At 35.7% G+C, this 20,732-nt stretch overlaps 1 protein-coding gene across 1 annotated transcript in view; it reads right to left on the minus strand.

Annotated features, from left to right (window-relative positions):
* KLHL1 (kelch like family member 1) overlaps nucleotides 1–20,732 on the minus strand; it is a 541,880-nt gene that overhangs the window by 112,569 nt on the left and 408,579 nt on the right. Inside the window, exon 7 of the mRNA XM_086328513.1 lies at nucleotides 3,481–3,705. Coding sequence (XP_086184639.1) covers nucleotides 3,481–3,705 — 225 coding nt within the window. The remainder of the gene's footprint in view (nucleotides 1–3,480; nucleotides 3,706–20,732) is intronic.

Here is a 20,732-nt window from a genome sequence, read left to right on the forward strand (position 1 = left end):
CTCTTATATTCCACTAAAAGCAGAAGCAACAAAAGAAAGGAAAATAAATTTAACTTTAGTAAGTCAATAGTTATTGTGCTTCAAAGGGTCCTATCAAAAAGTTAAATTAGAACCCATAGAATGGAATGAAATATTTGCAATCTTATATCTGATAGAAAACTCATATATAGAATATAAAGTGGACAATAAAAGAAAAAGAAAACTGAACAAAACTTATATATATTTATCCAGAGAAGGTACAAATGGTCAATAAGCACATGAAATATTTCTCAAAATTATTCATTAGAGAAATTTTTATAAAATCATGAGATAACATTGTGATCATTATAATAGAAAAAGAATAAACAATAACAAGTGTTGTCAAGGATGTGGAAAAATTGGCACCCTCATATTTTGCTGAGGAGATGGAAAATGGAACAGCTATTCTGGAAAATAGCTTGGCAGTTCATCCAAAATTTAAAGATGGAGCTACCGTGTAACTCAACAACTTTTCTCATATGTACATATCCAACAGAACTTAACATATATATTCATACAAAAATACATACATGGATTTTCATTTTAGTTTTATTCATAATAACCAAAAAGTGGAAACAAATCAGAAAACCACAAATTATATGATTGTATTTAAATGAATTATCTTGAGTTGGCAATTTCACCAGGACAGAAAATCGTTTAATTTTTGCTAAAGGGTCCAGGCAGGTGGGGCAATATTGAGTGACTGCTATTGATTATAGGGTTTCTTTTTAGGATGATAAAAATATTTTGGAGTTTGATAGTGGTGATGACTACATAACTCTATGAATAGACTCAAAAGTACTCAATTCTACACTTTAACACCTAATTTTATCTCATTTGAAAACTAAACAAACAAAAACAAATCCTATCATATATTTAACATGCAACACAAAGCATGGCATATAGAAAATCCATAATCAACAACAGCTATATTACTATTTTGTCAATTTTTCCTAAAACTACTTACTTGCAAACAGTGTATTATAAGAATGACTTATTCAACTTTATACAAAATAAATGTTGTGGGAAAGAAGACGTGATTTATAGAACTATGTGTTTCACAGATATAATGCTAAAATAAAAACTCAGCAACTCAGCAGGCAATTGTGGTCTTCATTAGCTTCATTCCCTAGAGAGATGCATTACTCCCTGATATCATAGACTTAACATGAATACAGTTTTATTTGCTATTTCATCCAGCAGAAAGAATCAATCTTCATTTATTGATATCTATGAAATGTTTTTGACCACATATTCAACTTTAACAACCAAAGAACTCATGTGGCTTTCTAATATAATCATGTAAGGATTTTTTTCAAACAAATCTAGGTGAGGGAAAGTTATATAGGTCAACTAAATTATTTTGAGATTTTATTTTATATTAAAATTTTACTTTAGTGTCTTGCCACTTGGAGTATAATATGGGATACATGGGCAATCTTGTAATCTCACTGCATATCACAGAGCAAGACATTTACTAACTATGGCAAATAAAATAAAAATCAGAAAACTGATAAAAGTGGAGGTAAATCAAAAGAACAAAAAGGTAAGTTGTTTTAGTTCAGAGCTATTTTTAAAGTTTGTCTTAGATGATGGCAGATATGAATTATATTTTAGTGCTGAAAACCTTAAACTACCATTAATTTTTGCTTTTAAATGCTTTATGAGTTTGCTTTCCTTTGAAAGTCTGGATCAGTAAATTTGCAATTAGACCTCAATATCTTTCTAATGTATATTTCTAAACGTACTTAGTCGACTATCTGACATATTTCAGGTCTTCAAAAAACTAACCAGGACTTCTTACAATCCACAGGATGAGAAACACAAATTCAGGATCTATATTATATGACTCTTTTTCAAATATTTGTTGATGAATTTATAATTTACAAGTGATTTCACATTCATTATCATCATTCAATTTTAATCTAATTCATAACCTTGAATTGGTGGCAAATGAAGAAATGAAGACTCATAGTTTAACTGCTGGTCCCAAATCAAGCCAATATCCACTGATAGATTGAAAACTCACACCCAGAACTTCTGAATCCAAATACAGTTCACCCCATCTCCAGGTTACTCCCTAGTGGAGATTAGTTGAGTCCTATTATATTGATTTCTAGTGCCTATTGAGGAGTCACTCTTTTCCTAAATCTGTTCTGCCCTCTCCCATGGACTTTTCAAGATGGCAACAATTAAATGCAAAGATTTGACTATCCACTAATGCTAGAGAAAACCACCTTAATTGCTTTCTCAATTCACATTAACTGTTTCTTCTTCCATATTGTATTACTCTGGTCTTTCCATGATAGTTCTGCATTTTCTATTCATAGTAGATGAATTTTACATGCTGTATGAGTATCATACTTTGAAAACTGAAAATAACTTGAGGTCTACTCATCTAGGTATATTTTTTACAAGTCCTTGCTTTTATTTTATTTAAGAAAATGAGGTACAGTTGATATAGCACATTAGTTTCCTGTACAAATAATGATTCAATGTTTGTATATTTTGCAGAATGACCACCACAGTAGTTCAGTTAACATCCATCTTGACACATGGTTGCAATTTTTCCCCATATGATGAGAACTTTCAAGATCCATTCTCCTACTACTTTCAAATATGCAATAAAGTTTTATTAATTATAGTCACCATGCTGTACATTATATCTCCATGACTTACTCATTTTATAACTGGAAATTTTTAATGTTGAGTCCCTTCACCCATTTCACCCACTCTCAAAAGCCTGCTTCAGGCAACAACCAATCTTTGCTCTAAATCCATGATTTTTTTTTCCAGATTTCACATGTAAATGAGGTCATATGGTTATTTTTCTCTATTTAACTTATTTCACTAGGCATAATTCCCTCAAAGCCCATCCATGTTGTTGCAAATGGCAGAATTTCATTATTCTTAATGGTTGAACAATATTTCATCATGTATATGTATCACATTTTCTTTTTCCATTCATTCATTGATGGAAACCAAGGATATTTCATGTTGGTATATTTAACATCACTCTTTTAACAGTTTAATGCACATTGGTCAACACAGGAAAATGTCAAGAATCTATCTATCTATATATATGTTCCTATATATATATATATATCAACATATATATACATGAGTTCACAGCTTATCTCAAGTTAATGATAATTGATCAAAATAATACTATATCTGAACACACATTCTTACTTTCCCTGGTGGCTCAGACAGTAAAGCGTCTGTGTACAATATGGGAGACCTGGGTTCGTTCCCTGGGTCAGGAAGATTCCCTGGAGAAGGAAATGGCAACCCACTCCAGTACTCTTGCCTAGAAAATCCCATGGACGGAGGAGCCTGGTGCAGGCTACTGTCCATGGGGTCACAAAGAGTTGGACATGGCTAAGCAACTTCACTTTCATTCACTTTCTTACTTTCAATAAAATACTTCCCAAAAATGACATTAATAAAGAAGAATCTTACCTAGACCATGTCTATGCGTTGACATTGGTGGTAAAACAGTCCAAGTCTTGGTTTTGGGGTTGTAACATTCAACAGTGTTCAATGTCTTCAAGCCATCTCGACCTCCAATTACAAAGAGTTTGTCATCAATAACAGCCACACCAAACTGCAATCTCCTGCCGTTCATCATCCCTGCCTGGATCCACAAATTTGTTCTGAGGTCATATTTCTCTATGGTTGTAGCTCCTGATAAAATATAAATCAAAAAGTCACTGTTTACTATGAATCCAAAAAAGAATCTTCCCAAGACACTGCACAAATTAGGATATGAAAACGTTCTTGTCACAATCACTTTTCTTGAAGAAAACGATGGCAAGAAAACAAAGGGAGTGGTAACTTAAGTACCTTATTTTCTCTTCTTGGCAGAGAAGGCATTAATGATTAAAGTAGACACATATGTTCAGCTTATTGAATTACATAATGATCTCATGCTAAACTACTGACTCAATGAAATCATTATTTAGCATGACAGTTCTGTAAATTTTATAGTTTCCCTTTATCATTGTTTGCTATAAAAAAAAGTAATATAAGCCTAGCCTAAAAAGAAATATATTAAAGTCCTTTTAAATAAATAAGTTACACATGCTATCTGTATAATTTCTGAGAGTTGAAGAGAGGTTAATTTAGCAAATCCTTTACCAAATTGCTTTAAAATTTGTCTTATGTCTTAAATAACAGAGGTTTTAAAAGTCAGCTTTAAGATATGCAAACAAATGTTAGCGATGCCTTTTTTTTTTAACCTTATTTTTAATAAAATGCATCCAGGAAATAGCAATAGAATTTAGATACATGAAATGATCTCCTATCCTTATCAACTATGTTATAATCTAAATAAAATAGCTTATCTTTCCTAAAAGCTTTTTAATGAATAAGTTTGAGAAATGCAGTGAATCTGACTAGTAAAATTGAAATTGAGAGAATAAGCTAAATCATTAATGACATATGTTTTAAGGGATTCAGTTAAATATTTCACATTAAAAATATCTAACTTGAACTAATTCACAAATGTTTATATGATAAGTTATAAGCCAGTAAACACTGATCTTGCTCTGTGTTTCATCATGTTTAGACTCATATTCATCAATGTTACATCCTTAATGATTAAATATCCCTACATTTACAAGTCAATGTTTTGTGTACTTTCACTTATGCACTAAAAATTATTTTACTTGTAATATATTACAAGTTTGCAAACTAGGGAAGACATTCTTCAGAGGTCTCATTTACTCATAGAACCTAACAAGCAATGAACTAAACAAATATAAACTTGGCAGGAAAAGTTCTACTAATTGAGGTAAAAATGGTGTAAATTATGCTCAATTTTTATTCAAAAGTGAAAAAGCAGTAATAATATAAATACTGAGTTAGAATGAATTAAATTTGGCTTTCTGATATTATTAAATACATTAGCTAATTTTCATACAGCTAAATATCAAGTATTATAGTACTATTAACATTGTTAGAGTAAAAATGAACTTTAATATTCATGAAAGTTATTTGAAACAGTTTGTTAACATAAAATACTATTTAAATAAATCTGCTTATTTTATGCTTAAATGTAATTATTATGAAAGTGAAAGTCTCTCAGTTGTGTCCGACTCTTTGCTACCTCATGGACTATACAGTCCTTGGAATTCTCCAGGCCAGAATACTGGAGTGGGTAGCCTTTTACCTTCTCCAGGGGATCTTCCCAACCCGGGGCTTGAACCCAGATCTCCTGCATTGTAGGTGAATTCTTTATGTTTTACATTAAAAGTTTTATTCAAATACACAAAATTTGAAATTCCAAGGTGACCTAAAGTATTAAACAATTTCAAGGTCATCTGAATTATCAAAGCTTAATAGCACTGGAATGCCATGAATGTCTCAAAACTGAGTTGTATGTTATATGCAAATGCCTCTCTCTTATGACTAACTCTTGACAAATCATGACAGAAGAAATAGTATAACCTAATCGTAATTAATCCATTGCCAAGAAACCCATATTTTGCAGATCTGGGTATGCAAGGAAATAAATGTCTGAACAACTATTTTCTTAATCTCCAAAACCTTGATCAAATTTTCTGCTGGGAATCTAAAGTATAGTCATCTTTCTAAGAGAAAATCATTGAAAATATGTGAAGTCAATGGCCTCTGAACAACCAAAGATGACGCTATTCAAAGGGAATATTGAGAACTAGATTTGAGATTCAAAGTATCATTCAAGCAAACTAGGCATGTCTTAAACCTCAACACATGGCAGGATTTTTAGTTTTTACAGTGTTTTTCCTCTAGCTGTAGATTTCAAAGGTGACCTATATATTTTTATCCTAAAGTAACTATTCAAAAGCAGAGACATTACTTTGCCAAAAACGTCCATCTAGTCAAGGCTATGGTTTTTCCAGTGGTCATGTATGAATGTGAGAGTTGGACTATGAAGAAAGCTGAGCACTGAAGAATTGATGCTTTGAAACTGTGGTTTTGGAGAAGACTTTTGAGAGTCCCTTAGACTGCAGGGAGATCCGACCAATCCATTCTAAAGGAGATCAGTCCTGGTGTTCTTTGGAAGGAATGATGCTAAAGCTGAAACTCCAGTACTTTGGCCACCTCATGTGAAGAGTTGGCTCATTGGAAAAGACTCTGATGCTGGGAGGAATTGGGGGCAAGAGGAGAAGGGGATGACAGAGGATGAGATAGCTGGATGGCATCACCGACTTGATGGACGTGAGTGAACTCCGGGAGTTGGTGATGGACAGGGAGGCCTGGCGTGCTGCAATTCATGGGGTCGCAAAGAGTCGGACACGACTGAGTGACTGAACTGAACTGAACTACATCAGAAATAGGAATGCATTCCTATATTCATTATGCAAAATTTTAAAGTTGTTTAAACTTACTATGGCTATTGTAAAAAATTATCTCAAATTAGCAGCCTAACAAACACACACTATCTCTTAGTTCTGAAGGTCAGGCATTCAAATTAGATCTTGTGTTAAAATCAAGGTGTTGGCAGCTCTTTCTTTCAGGAGGCTCTAGAGAAGTGGTGCTTAGACCTTTGTGACCTCTTCTTCCATCTTCAGGGCCCGCAACATAGTGCTTCTCTGACAGTAATTCTTGTGATTATAATAGGCTCACCCGAATTTAACTTGAGTTAATGTAGAAAAATCTATTTAAGGTTAGCCAATTAGCAACCTTAATTCCCTTCACAACCAGCCCCTTTCCTGCACTTGCTATGTAAACTAACATACTCATATCCTGGGGATCCCTGGGTCAGGAAGATCCCCTGGAGAAGGAAATGGCAACCCACTCCAGTACTCTTGCCTGGAGAATCCCATGGAGGGAGGAGCCTGGTAGGCTACAGTCCATGGGGTCACAAAGAGTCGGACACGACTGAGAGACTTCACTTCACATACATACATGTTAGTCGCTCAGTTGTCTCTAACTGCGATTTCACGGACTGTAGCCTGCAAGGCTCCTCTGTCCATGGGACTCTCTAGGGAAGAATACTGGAGCGGATTGTTATTGCCTTCTCCAGAGGATCTTCCTGACCCAAGGATCAAATCCAGGTCTCCTGAATTGCAGGCAGATTCTTTACCATCTGAGCTATAAGGAAGTCCCATAGATATCTTTGGGAGGCATTATTTTCCTACCCCAGAAACCAAAGTCTATGTTCACTCTACTCTTCAGTTTTGATTAGTTAAAAAAAAAAAAAGAAATTTTAGTAATATAAAACAAATATTTTTAATATAAATTTATTTATTTTAATGAGAGGTTAAAAAATAAAAAATTTAAAAATAAACAAGTATTTCTTGATTTGTAGAGTTTACTATAGTAGTCAGTAAATTATTTCCTCATTTAGTCAGCATGTAATCTAAATATTTTATCTAATTTGCAATGATCATGAAGTTAAAAATATGCCTGCTCTTTTTCTAATAAAAGTTAATAATAATATTCTGTAAGGAATTTTCTTACTAGCATACCTCATTGGTTGTCTATATAAACTTCCTGTGTTATACTTGTAAACATTTATCAACTTTTTTTTTTTTTTTTTGAGTCCTATTGTTTCCTTTACTTTTCCCCTTGGTGGTTTCCTGAATCAGAGAAAGGATGAAGCCATTCTGTCTAAGCAATATTACCCTGTGTTGTTCCTTAAAGTAAAGACAATATTTTTCATTACATAAATTAAGAACAGAATATGAATAAGAGTGAACTGCTGGGTTTGATCCCTGGATTGTAAAGATCCCTTGGAGGAGGGCAGGGCATGGCAACCCACACCATTATTCTTGCCTACAGAATCCCCATGGACAGAGGAGCCTTGTGGGGGTTGCAAAGAGACAGACACGACTGAGCAACTAAGCACAGGAAGTGTTGGTTAGCAATGCATTTGAAAGAGATTAAAAAGGAAATTTTACTTTAAGACATAGTTACTCTGGGGTTCCTTTGTTTATGAAACTATCACTGGTTTTTTCAAATGCCTGCAAAGTGGAGGCACAACTTTAAAATGTGTGACTGCAGGCCAAATAGCAGCCTATTTTCATAAACTCTCATTCAGTAATCTGTATGACATTGGAAGATGGCTTCCAGCTTCAGATGAGAACACAGCCTTGCCAGCACCTTGCTTTCAAGCCTTTTGAGATCTTGAGCAGAGGAAACCAGACATGCCTTCCTGGACCTGTGACCCACTTGTGAGCTAAAAGTTGGTACTTGTTTTAAAAAGTGTTTATGTCAATGTGTTATAGCAGTAAAATAGTTCATTTTATTTTTCATTTTTAAATGTATATTTTTTCCAACTTCAGTAACATAACCAGAAGATATTAGATACAATACAAACACAAAAGTGTTTTTCTCATGACAAAACAAACAGCAAACTCCTTTCTTAAAATACAAAACTGAGAAAAAAGTGCTCAATATGTTATTAAAGTGTGGTTCTAGGTATCTTTGGAATTGTTCATACATACAGTCAAATGTGATTATAAATTACAGATGGTTTATTTCATATCTATAATTCAAATATTTAGCAATGATACTTGTCTTGAACACTGCACAGAATAAAATGATAGGAATTTTCTAAAGACAAAATAGATGACACAAAATATAAAGAAGCTAAAGGCTTTTATTCAACTCAATAGAAAGGACTTCAGGTATCACAGAGAGTTTTTTTTTTTTTTTCTTTTGTCTGCTAAGTTGCTTCAGTCATGTATGACTCTTTGCGACCCCATGGACTCTAGTCCACCAGGCTCCTCTGTTCATGGGATTCTCCAGGCAAGAATACCGGAGTGGGTTTACCATTTCCTCCTCCAAGGGATCTTCCCTACCCAGGGATCCAATCCAGGTCTCTTGCATCTCCTGCCTTAGCAGGTGGGTTCTTTACCACTAGAGCCACTTGGGAAGCCCAAACTGTAATTTTAATATAATACTAATAAGCTTAGTAACAGGGCTTCTGCAATGGCTCAGTGGTAAAGAATCCACCTGCAATGAGAAACTCAGAAGAAACAGTTTCCATCCCTGCATCAGGGAAGATTCCCTGAAGGAGGAAATGGCCAACTCACTCCAGTACCCTTGCTGAGTAATGCCATGGACAGTGGAGCTTGGTGGGCTATAGTCAATGGGGTCACAAAGAGTTGGACATGATTGAGCAGAGAGAGCACAAGCTTAGTTACGTGACTTTCAATACTTTTTACAAACCTGCAAATCAAAATGGTCTGAGACAGTTGAAAATAGCAATAGCTGATAGTGAAGGAATAACCAGGAAAAAAATGCATTGTTTTAACTCAGAACAAACATTTATGGCTATTACAACAAAACACATTATATAATGACCAAAGAGCATCATGGCCCAGTAATAAGTAATGTATCCTGATGCCATGCCCAATAATAAGTAATGTATCCTGATGCCATCAAACTTTAGGAAAGATTAAATTAGTCAGATGTATATACGTTTTTATAGAAAACAATAAATATTGAGAAGAATTCTGGAAAAATTTTAAAGCATTGGATACTTTTTAAAATACTTAAGACCTCAAATTTTAAAGAAAATATTATTAAAATGATATATTCTGAAGTTTTCATATAATAAAAATTTCATGTATCTACATACTTATGAAAAATATAATTTCAAGATAAAATTCTTGTACTTACAAAAAAAGTATTATTGCAGAGAAAATATCTTTCAAAGACAAATGAGTCTTTACTCTTTAGGTAATCCCTTCTAAATTTTTAGGATGGTATTGCAAGCATTTCATAATTGCCATAACACTTTCATATGTACCAAGCAAACAACCAAGGAAATTCTAGATCCAATATAAATATTTGTAAAATGATAATAAACTGATATACAGCTATATAAAGACAGTCCCCGACTGTGTTTCAATGGTTTGACTTAATGATTTTTCAGCTTATGATGGTGTGAACGTGGTATGTATTCAATAGAAATCTTAAGTTGAATTTTAATCTTTTGCTGAGCCAGCAATATGAAGTACAATACTTTCTTGTGAGGCTGGGCAGGGCAGTAAGAAGCAGTTCATATGTGGCCACATCATCACAAAGTTAAATAACTAATATTGTTACAACCATTCTACTTTTCACTTTCAGACAGTATTCAATAAATTACATATGATTTTCAACACTCTACTATGAAATAGGCTTTGCATTAGATGGTTTTACTCAATTGTAGGTAGACTGAGCACACTTAAGGTGGGTTAGGCTAAGTTCTGATGTTCTATAGGTTAGTGTATTAAATACAGTTTCAGCTTACTATACTTTGGACTTGCAATTGATTCAAGACATAAATTATAAATTGAGGAAGAGTTGTATAGAGATATAAATATATAGGGGCTTCTCTGGTAGGTCAGATGGTAAAGAATCAGCCTGCAGTGTGGAAGACTAGGTTTGATCCCTGGGTCGGAAACATGCCCTGGAGAAGGGAATGCAATTCCTTTTATAAAAATCACATAGATTGTATAAAGAACAGAACTTATTTAAATAGCACCACTAAAAGTAAATTATCTAAAAATGAAGTCAACAAGATAGGTTCCAACTCTAGACAAAAAAACAATGAAAAACTTTATTGAATAATGTTAATTTAAATGAATGGAAAGAATCATATGACTTTTGAATGAGGTAGTTTGCTATTATGGAAATCATAATTATCTTAAAATCACAATTTATATAATAATGATATTTGTACAAGGTATTTATAAAATTGTGCTTGTGTTTCTCTGAACATTCAAATGTCAAATGTTAGGAAATACATTTTTAAAGGTGAGACAGTCTCTAATACAAAGGAATCTGGAGAAAAAATTGGTCTATGAAATATTAAAAAGTATTTTATAACCTCAAATATTTAAAAAATGTGGCTATGGAATTTAGAAAGATGGTAACAATAACCCTGTATGTGAGACAGCAAAAGAGACACAGATATATAGAACAGTCTTTTGGACTCTGTGGGAGAGGGCGAGAGCGGGATGATATGGGAGAATGGCAGTGAAACATGTAAAATATCATATGTAAAACAAATGACCAGTCCGGGTTCGATGCATGATACAGGGTGCTCAGGGCTGGTGCACTGGGATGACTCAATGGGATAGGGTGGGGAGGGAGATGGGAGGGGGGGTTCAGGGTGGGGAACACATGTACACCCACAGTGGATTCATGTCAATGTATGGCAAAAGCAATACAGTTTTGTAAAGTATAAAAATAAATAAATAAATAAAACTGAAAAAAAAATGTGGCTTTATGATGAAAGAAAATGGCTATATTAATGAACATGAAAAGAAAGTAAAAAACAACTTTAAAACATGTGAGTATAATATGATAAAAGTGGCTGTACAAATCATTAAAAAAACATTTTATTATTCAGATGAATAGTGTTGAAGTAATCAATTGGCTTTTGAAGAAAAAGTCATTAAGACTTTTGTCTTACTCTTTTTAGAAAAATGAGATTTAGGTGTGACATGGGTTAAAGCACAGCAAAGAGGGATACAGAACTAGCATGTTTACACTGTGCTTCTCAGAGACAGGGTAATTTTTGGTAACATGCCTTTGATCACATTCTACTAAAACCTTAAACATCATAGAAGATGAAAATGTAGTTGATAAATGTTCAATTCTAGGTGGGCCTAAGAGCAATAGTTCAGGAGGAAAAACCTCAAGACTTAGAATTTTTTTAAGTCTATATAATCACTAACCACTCAAATAATATAGTTACATCAAAAATAAAGAGACAAATTTAAAAAAAAAACTGACAGCAAGACTTAAACAACTAAACAAAATTTTTAAAAAATAGCAAAAACTTTTTGCATCAGTAGCAGAGTGAATGTCAATATATCAAAGCTTTTATAAACTAAGACATTAATTACAAACATTAAAACATCTTTAAATATGTAAATTATGTTTAATATGTTAAGAGAAATATGCTAATGTCATTAGCAGACAATAGAAAAGCAATATGAATACCACCTGCATATTGAAAGATTTACTTACGCATTTCTAAAATTAAATTATTTTATTAAATTTCCAAAAGGTTTAGAAAATTTTTAATTTTGATAATTCACATCAAAACACACTGACTGATATTAAATCAATTCAAATATTTTCTAATAGAACATTATTAAACATCATTTCTTTATTTTTTCATTTTCTTTTTTTTTTTCATTTTATTTTATTTTTAAACTTTACAATATTGTATTAGTTTTGCCAAATATCAAAATGAATTCGCCACAGGTATACCTGTGTTCCCCATCCTGAACCCACCTCCCTCCTCCCTCCCCATACCCTCGCTCTGGGTCGTCCCAGTGCACCAGCCCCAAGCATCCGGTATTGTGCATTGAACCTGGACTAGTGAGTGACTCGTTTCATACATGATATTATACATGTTTCAATGCCATTCTCCCAGATCTCCCCACCCTCTCCCTCTCCCACAGAGTCCATAAAACTGATCTATACATCAGTGTCTCTTTTGCTGTCTCGTACACAGGGTTATTGTTACCATCTTTCTTAATAAATGTTCACTGAGCATAAACATTGTACAGGAGGCAGTGATCAAAACCATCACCAAGAAAAATAAATGCAAAATGGTTGTCTAAGGAGGCCTTACAAATAGAAAAGACATGAAAGGCAAGGAGAAAAGGAAAGATACACCTATCTGAATGCAGAGTTCCAAAGGAAAAGCAAGGACAAATAAGAAAGCCTTCCTCAGTGATCAATGCAAACAAATAGAGGAAAACAATAGAATGGGAAAGACTAGAGATCTCTTCAAGAAAATTAGAGATACCAAGGGAACATTTCATGCAAAGATGGACACAATAAAGGACAGAAATGCTACAGACCTAAGAAAAGCAGAAGATATTAAGAAGAGCTGGCAAGAATACACAGAAGAATTGTATAAAAAAGATCATGACCTGGATAACCACAATGGTGTGATCACCCACCAAGAGCCAGACAACCTGGAATTCAAAGTCAAGTGGGTCTTTAGGAATTACCACTATGCACAAAACTAGGGGAGGTGATGGAATTCCAGTTGAGCTATTTCCAATCCTAAAAGATGATGCTGTGAAATTGCTGAACTCAGTATGCCAGCAAATTTGGAAAACTCAGCAGAAGCCACAGGACTGGAAAGGGTCAGTTTTCATTTCATTCCCAAAGAAAGGCAATGCTAAAGAATGCTCAAACTATCGCACTATTACACTCATCTCAAACACACTAGCAAATTAACGCTCAAAATTCTCCAAGCCAGGCTTCAACAGTACATGAACCATGAACTTCCAGATGTTCAAGCTGTATTAAGAAAAGGCAGAGGAATCAGAGATCAAATTGCCCTCATCTGTTGGATCATCACAAAAGCAAGAGAATTCCAGAAAAACATCTATTTCTGCTTTATTGACTATGCCAAAGCCTTTGACTGTGTCAGATCAGGTTAGATCAGTCGCTCAGTCGTGTCTGAATCTTTGCAACCCCAGGAATCGCAGCACGCCGGGCCTCCCTGTCCATCACCAACTCCCAGAGTTCACCCAGACTCACGTCCATTGAATCAGTGATGCCATCCAGCCATCTCATCCTCTGTCATCCCCTTCTCCTCCTGCCCCCAGTTCCTCCCAGCATCAGAGTCTTTTCCAATGAGTCAACTCTTCGCATGAGGTGGCCAAAGTACTGGAGTTTCAGCTTGAGCCATCATTCCTTCCAAAGAAATCCCAGGGCTGATCTCCTTCAGAATGGACTGGTTGGATCTCCTTGCAGTCCAAGGGACTCTCAAGAGTCTTCTCCAACACCACAGTTTAAAAGCATCAATTCTTTGGTACTCAGCCTTCTTCACAGTCCAACTCTCACATCCATACATGACCACAGGAAAAACCATAGTCTTGACTAGACGAACCTTTGTTGGCAAGGTAATGTCTCTGGCAAGGTAATGTCTCTGCTTTTGAACATGCTACCTAGGTTGGTCATAACTTTCCTTCCAAGGAGTAAGCGTCTTTTAATATCATGGCTTTATACATCACCATGTGTGGATCACAACAAACTGTGAAAAAAAGAGATGGGAATACCAGAACATCTGACCTGTCTTCTGTAAAATCTGTATGCAGGTCAAGAAGTAACAGTTAGAACTGGACATGGGATGAAATAATGGTTCCAGATAGGGAAAGGAGTATGTCAAGGCTTTATTGACATACTTATACATATGTCACCCTGCTTATTTAACTTATATACAGAGTACATCACGAGAAATGCTGGGCTTGAGGAAGCACAAGCTGGAATCAATATTGCCAGGAGAAATATCAATAACCTCAGCTATGCAGATGACACCACCCTTAAGGCAGAAAGTGAAGAAAAGCTCAAGAGCCTCTTGATGAAAGTGAGAGGAGAGTAAAAGTTGGCTTAAAACTCAACATTCAGGAAATGAAGATTATGGCATCTTGTTCCATCAGTTCATGGCAAATAGATGGGGAAACAATGGAAAAAGTGACAGAATTTATTTTTTTGGCTCCAAATCACAGCTGCATGGTGACTGCAGCTGTGAAATTAAAAGACACTTGCTCCTTGAAGAAAGGCTATGACAAATGTAGACAGCATATTAAAAATCAAAGACATTACTTTGTCAGCAAAGGTCCATATAGTCAAAACTATGGTTTTCCAGCAGTCATGTATGGATGTGAGAGTTGGACTGTAAAAAATGCTGAGTGCTAAAGAATCGATGGTTTTGAACTGTGGTGTTGGAGAAGACTCTTGAGAGTCCCCTGGACAGCAAGGAGATTCAACCAGTCCATCCTAAAGAAAATCAATCCTGAATATTCATTGGAAGGGCTGACTTTGAAGCTGAAACTCCATTACTTTGGCCACCTGATGCACAGAACTGACTCATTTGAAAAGACCCTGATGCTGGAAAAGATTGAAGGTGGGAGAAGGGGATGAAAATGTATGAGATGGTTGGATGGCATCACCGACTCAAAGGACATGAATTTGAGTAATTTCTGGGAGTTTGTGATGAACAGGGAAGCCTGAAGTGCTGCAGTCCATGGGGTCACAAAGAGTCAGAGACAACTGCGCGATTGAACTGAACTGAGCATAAAGTCATACTACTTGAAATTTTTTAATTAAATATTTAGTTTTATAGCTAAAGTTTGTCTAATACTAGCCAAGTTTTTCTAATTTATATTATTAAAAAAAATGCCCTCTTAAGTAACCTTTTTAAAAAGTTTTAAAGTTTTTTTTTAGAAACACTTTCCTTATAATACTTATAAGAAATTTTCTAACCTTTGTTGAAAATGTCAGCACTGATAAATGAAAGGAAACATGGCTTTTTGGACAATTGGGTTCTAGTTGTATTATTACTGGCTGTATGATGCTGGAGTCCAGCTCCAGCAGCCAGGGATTCAACCTGAAGAGGTGAATGGTGTCGGCGAATGAGACAGCCTCTCCCAGTTTTCTTGGACTGCCTGTTTATTTCAAGTTTAAGATTCTCTTTTATACTTTTACAAAAACATTAGGCCAGAGATTTGACATTTTCAGTTCCCCCTCTCCCAGATTTATTATCTCCACAAATCACTGTTGCTCTTCAAACAGAGTTCCTGCTTCAGTGATTCTCTTGGAATCAGCCTTATCATCTATTCTCTACCTCCTCTAATGTGTCCTACAGTTAACTGTGATTACACTGTAACTCATGCTACACTCCTCAGTTTATATTTATCTTCCTAAATCCTGTTTGCCCCTAACATCCTGAGCTCACTATCTCTTAAAAAGGCTTCTAGCTATAGTATCTCTAAAAATTCCTAACTTCTATAAGCTATAGTAAAATATGCTAACTTTACAACATTTCTTAAATCTTTAACTTCTGTTTTAATTATTTATAAGCCCTAAATTCAGTAAACCCCTTTGCCATAAACATCCTCCTCACAAATAGGCTTCAGATAGCAATCCCTCCCATGGCCTCAAGCTACAGCCTATGTGCTCATCCTGCAACACTCTTTTGTAAAAGTCCTTGAACAAATGTCAATGATTAACTTTATGAATTATTTTCTGAGCACAGCTGCAGAAGACTTTGTGCCTTCTCATCCTCCTCTCAAGAACAATAAGCACCTTAATATTCCTTTTCAGTCAACTCAGTCAAGGAGAGGAAAAGACAAGTCAGAATTACAAGGCGTAACTCCTTAATCCCGGGTCCTTGCCTGTGGAATGAGGAGAGGGAGCTGGGGCCCGTGCCTCCTTTTTGTCAGTAATGCCTAACACGGCTCCCAACATCTCCCCCTTTTTTATTTTTTAGAGCATAGGTATGAAACTCAGTAGATAGAGCAGAAACACTTCGGCTGAGTATTCTGAAAAGGCACGGGGCTATTACACAAATCAGAACTAACAGGCACAAGCACAAGGCTGCATCAATCATTACTGTAGAAAAGGATCTATGGGAAAGATACCCCTCCAGATTTTCAAAGAGGGAATTAGAAAGCCATTGAGAGGAAAAGTCAGACTCTGCCTGCTTCATATTCTGAATATCCTGATGTAACTTAGAAATATCAATACTAAAATCTGAATGATTCCAGATGCCCAAAATATGATTCCTAATGCGTTCCCAAGAGTGCATGGACTCATTCACTTGTAGAGGGGTAACGCACATCCATTTAAATTCAGCATGGCACCTTGAAGACAATTTAATTTTTTAATTTCTTGCCACATAAGCAGAACTGCTTCTTCTAAAGCATTGACCTTATTTTCTATTTTCTTATCTCTAATTTCCTAAGAGCTACGGAGACATTTTTGGACAGCTGATTGACAAACGGGGCTGTATGCACTTCTTTTGACAAATGACACAAATAAAAGCCACTGAAATGCCTTTACACAAGTGCAATTAAAAAAAAAAAAAAAGCATGAGACTTCATTGATCTCCACCTAAATTATAAACTCTTGGAAAGTACATTTTTGTCTTTTTCATTAATGAGCACTCTCCCTTATAAAGATATCTTAATTGAAGGCTCTTTGTGATCTACTGATGTTTATTCATTTCAAACTGAGGGTTTACATTAGTACCACATTTACATGAAAGTACAATGGCTTCTACATATCTCTCAGTCTTTTACTTCTCCTTCTCCATGAGTCTTTATCATGGAAGTAAATTGAGTTAGCCCTGAGAAGTCTGTTTCCCCTTGTCAGTGAAGAACCACACATTGGAGTATTAAGATCTGGTACATATGAAATGCACCCAAACACATACTGGCTTATTTCCACGTGGGTGTGTAAAAAGATACTTGATTTAGAAAAAGGATGCACTTAGGTACGGCACATTCACTGGGAGATTGACCAAGAAAATGTACTCAGTACTCAAGAATTTATAATTATGATGGCTTTTTTTTTTTTTATCCCAGAACACTAATTTATTATTCAATCCATATTCTTTGAAAGACCCACACAATGTACAGATAAGTGACCCAAATTCTCTGACTACTAAAAGATAAAATAAAGTTTTCACTAGACTAAATTTTGACGAATTTAACTTATAATTTTAGCCTTGATCCATCCTCAGAAGAGACTTTAGAAATGAATATAGCCAAGTAGCAGCAGCAGCATAGCCAAGTTAGTCACTAAGCTTTTTTTTTTTTTTTATTCTTTTTTTTATTCTATTCTTCCAATTTTATTTTATTTTTAAACTTTACATAATTGTATTAGTTTTGCCAAATATCAAAATGAATCCGCCACAGGTATACATGTGTTCCCCATCCCGAACCCTCCTCCCTCCTCCCTCCCCATACCATCCCTCTGGGCCGTCCCAGTGCACCAGCCCCAAGCATCCAGCATCATGCATCGAACCTGGACTGGCAACTCGTTTCCTACATGATATTTTACATGTTTCATTGCCATTCTCCCAAATCTTCCCACCCTCTCCCTCTCCCACAGAGTCCAAGTTAGTCACTAAGCTTTGTCTCTTTCTACTGAAGATGAGGCTATGAAAGAAAACTTCACCGACAGGTGATTCGCTTTTGATTTGAGAGAACCTTCCTTCACTCATCATAATGCAACATAGCTTCTGTGCTGTGTGTGTTCGGTTGTGTCCAACCCTTTGTGACCCCATGGACTGTAGACTGTCAGGCTCCTCTGTCCATGGGATTGTCCAGGCAAGAATACTAGAGTGGATAGCCATTTCCTTTCCCAGGGCATCTTCCTGACCCAGGGATTGAACCCACATCTCTTGCATCTCCCGCACTGATAACCAGGTACTTTACCACCAGAACCATCTGGGAAGACCCAACATTGCTTCTAGGAGCTGAAATTCTTTGTAGACTCATTGGTAATTGTATAAACAACCAGAATTTAATTTAACACATGAGCAACTTTCCTGATTCTAAAGATTGTTAAGAAAGCAAATACCTTGACTTTACATAGTTCTTCCCCTGAGAGTCTTGGAGAAGTATGATGCGCCCCTTAAAATATCTCTTTTGAAAGTGAAAGTTACTCAGTCATGTCCAACTCTTTGCAACCCCATGGACTGTACAATTCATGGAATTCACCAGGCCAGAATACTGGGGTGGGTAGCCTTTCCCTTTTCCAGGGGATCTTTGCAACCCAGAGATCAAACCCAGGTCTTCCACATTTCAGGTGGATTCTTTACCAGCTGAGCCACCAGGGAAGTAACAAGAGTACTGGAGTGGGCAGTTTATCCCTTCTCCAGCAGATATTCCTAACCTAGGAAACGAACTGGGGTTTCCTGCATTGCAGATGGATTCTTTACTAAATCAGCCTTATATATCAGGGAAGCCTGGTAATTCAACATCTATCCCCAAAGTCAATTCTTTGTGTATGAAAACAAAAACAAAACCAGGTTTAGGATGACATGATGTTATTAGTGATTTTGAGTTGTTTCTACACCTTGATTAAAAACTAGTGACAGTGAACTGGTAATCTCCAAAGATATACTTCAAGTTCAAATAAGGTACTGAAGTGGAACCAAAGTGATCGAATGGAGTTATTGAGGCAGACATCAAGTAGAGCAGTCCTCAAAAGGGCAAAGATGAAAGAATAAGCTTTCTTCTATTATATTGCTTTTCTTCAGAAAAAGTCATACAGCATTTTAAAGTTATTTCCCCCACCTAACTGCAACTGCTCAGGTTTCTCTGACACAGAATTGCAAGTGAATCATTTTCTTAAAGCTGTATGATGATCACCATTGTGTTAAATGCTTTAGAAATTATCCAGCTTCAGAATTTCAGTATAAAAAGCTGTTCTTTAAATGTTCATGATAGTGCAGTCTGTCCAGTTCAAGCCAAGGAAGTAAAAATCAGGTCAAGATGGTTAATTCCACCTATCATTCAATTTCCATTTTTGTCTTTCAACAATACTGACGATGATGAAAAGTATGATGAGACAAATTCAGGATAAAATGATCTAGCCATGTATTTTGAATATAGAGAGAAAAATATCAGTTTGTCCCTGCTGCTGCTGCTAAGTCGCTTCAGTCGTGTCCGACTCTGTGTGACTCCATAGACAGCAACCCACCAGGCTCCTCCGTCCTGGGATTCTCCAGGCAAGAATACTGGAGTAGGTTGCCATTTCCTTCTCCAATGCATGCATGTATGCTAAGTCACTTCAGTCATGTCCGACTCAGTGTGACCCTATGGACAGCAGCCCACCAGGCTTCCCTATCCATGGGATTCTCAAGGCAAGAATACTGGAGTGGGTTGCCATTTCCTTCTCCAAGTTTATCCGTACAGTTAGATAATTTTAAAATTTTACATATATGAAAATCTAAAGCACCACTGAATATGCAAATATCATAGAACATGCTCAATAATAAGATGATTCAATAAGGAAACTCAAGGAAATTAAGTTTACATTCCATAGTTAATAATTAATGTTTTCTTTATGATCTTATCTTTATTAGTCATATTAAGAAATTTGCTTTGCCTTCACATGAAAGATGTTGATCTATCTGATCATGCACTTGGCTGTTAGTGGAAATCAATAACTGACCTGTGGCTGCAAGGAGGTTGTCAACAAGGAGGCAATGCAGACATTTAGAATAAAGGTTGATTTTAATTCTTTTCCCTGTTCACTCAGTCAGTCACAATCTAAGGGAAGAGTCCCTGCTACTGTGATTTTGACACGTCATCAGCATGCTTGATATAGCTTTAATTAGGCATCCTTTGATATTCACAGCTACCATGTATAAGATCAGCAAAACAATGTAATAATGTGATTTTCTTATTGCTTCTATTTTACCTCCAAAATATATCAGTTTGAAAGACTATTACCTTTTAATTCTTTGTTGATTCTTTCTTTAGAACATATAGTCTCTCTTTTTAAAAAAATTATTTATTTTTAATTGGAGGATAATTACTTTAAAATATTATGATGGTTTCTTCCATATATCAACTTGAGTCAGCCATAGGTGTGTGTGTGTGTGTATGTATATATATATATATCCCTTCCTTTAAATTTCCCTCCCATCTCCCTCTCCCTCCCCATCCCACCTCTCTTTGGGTTCCCTGTGTCCTACAGCAAATTTCCACTGGCTAGCTAATTTACACAAGGTAACATATATGTTTCAATGCTATTCTCTCAAATGATCCCACCTTCTCTTTCCTCACTATACAAAAGTCTGTTCTCTATGTCTGCATCTCCATCGCGTCCCTGTAGATCAGTTTATCAGTACTTCACTTCTAGATTCCATATATATGTGTAAGGCAATGGCAACCCACTCCAGTACTCTTGCCTGGAAAATCCCATGGACGGAGTAGCCTGGTAGGCTACAGTCCATGGGG

The sequence above is a fragment of the Bos grunniens genome, chromosome 12 (assembly GCF_055505025.1).
Source record: "Bos grunniens cultivar Pamir isolate PY7600 chromosome 12, Bosgru_T2T1.0, whole genome shotgun sequence".
NCBI lineage: Eukaryota > Metazoa > Chordata > Mammalia > Artiodactyla > Bovidae > Bos > Bos grunniens.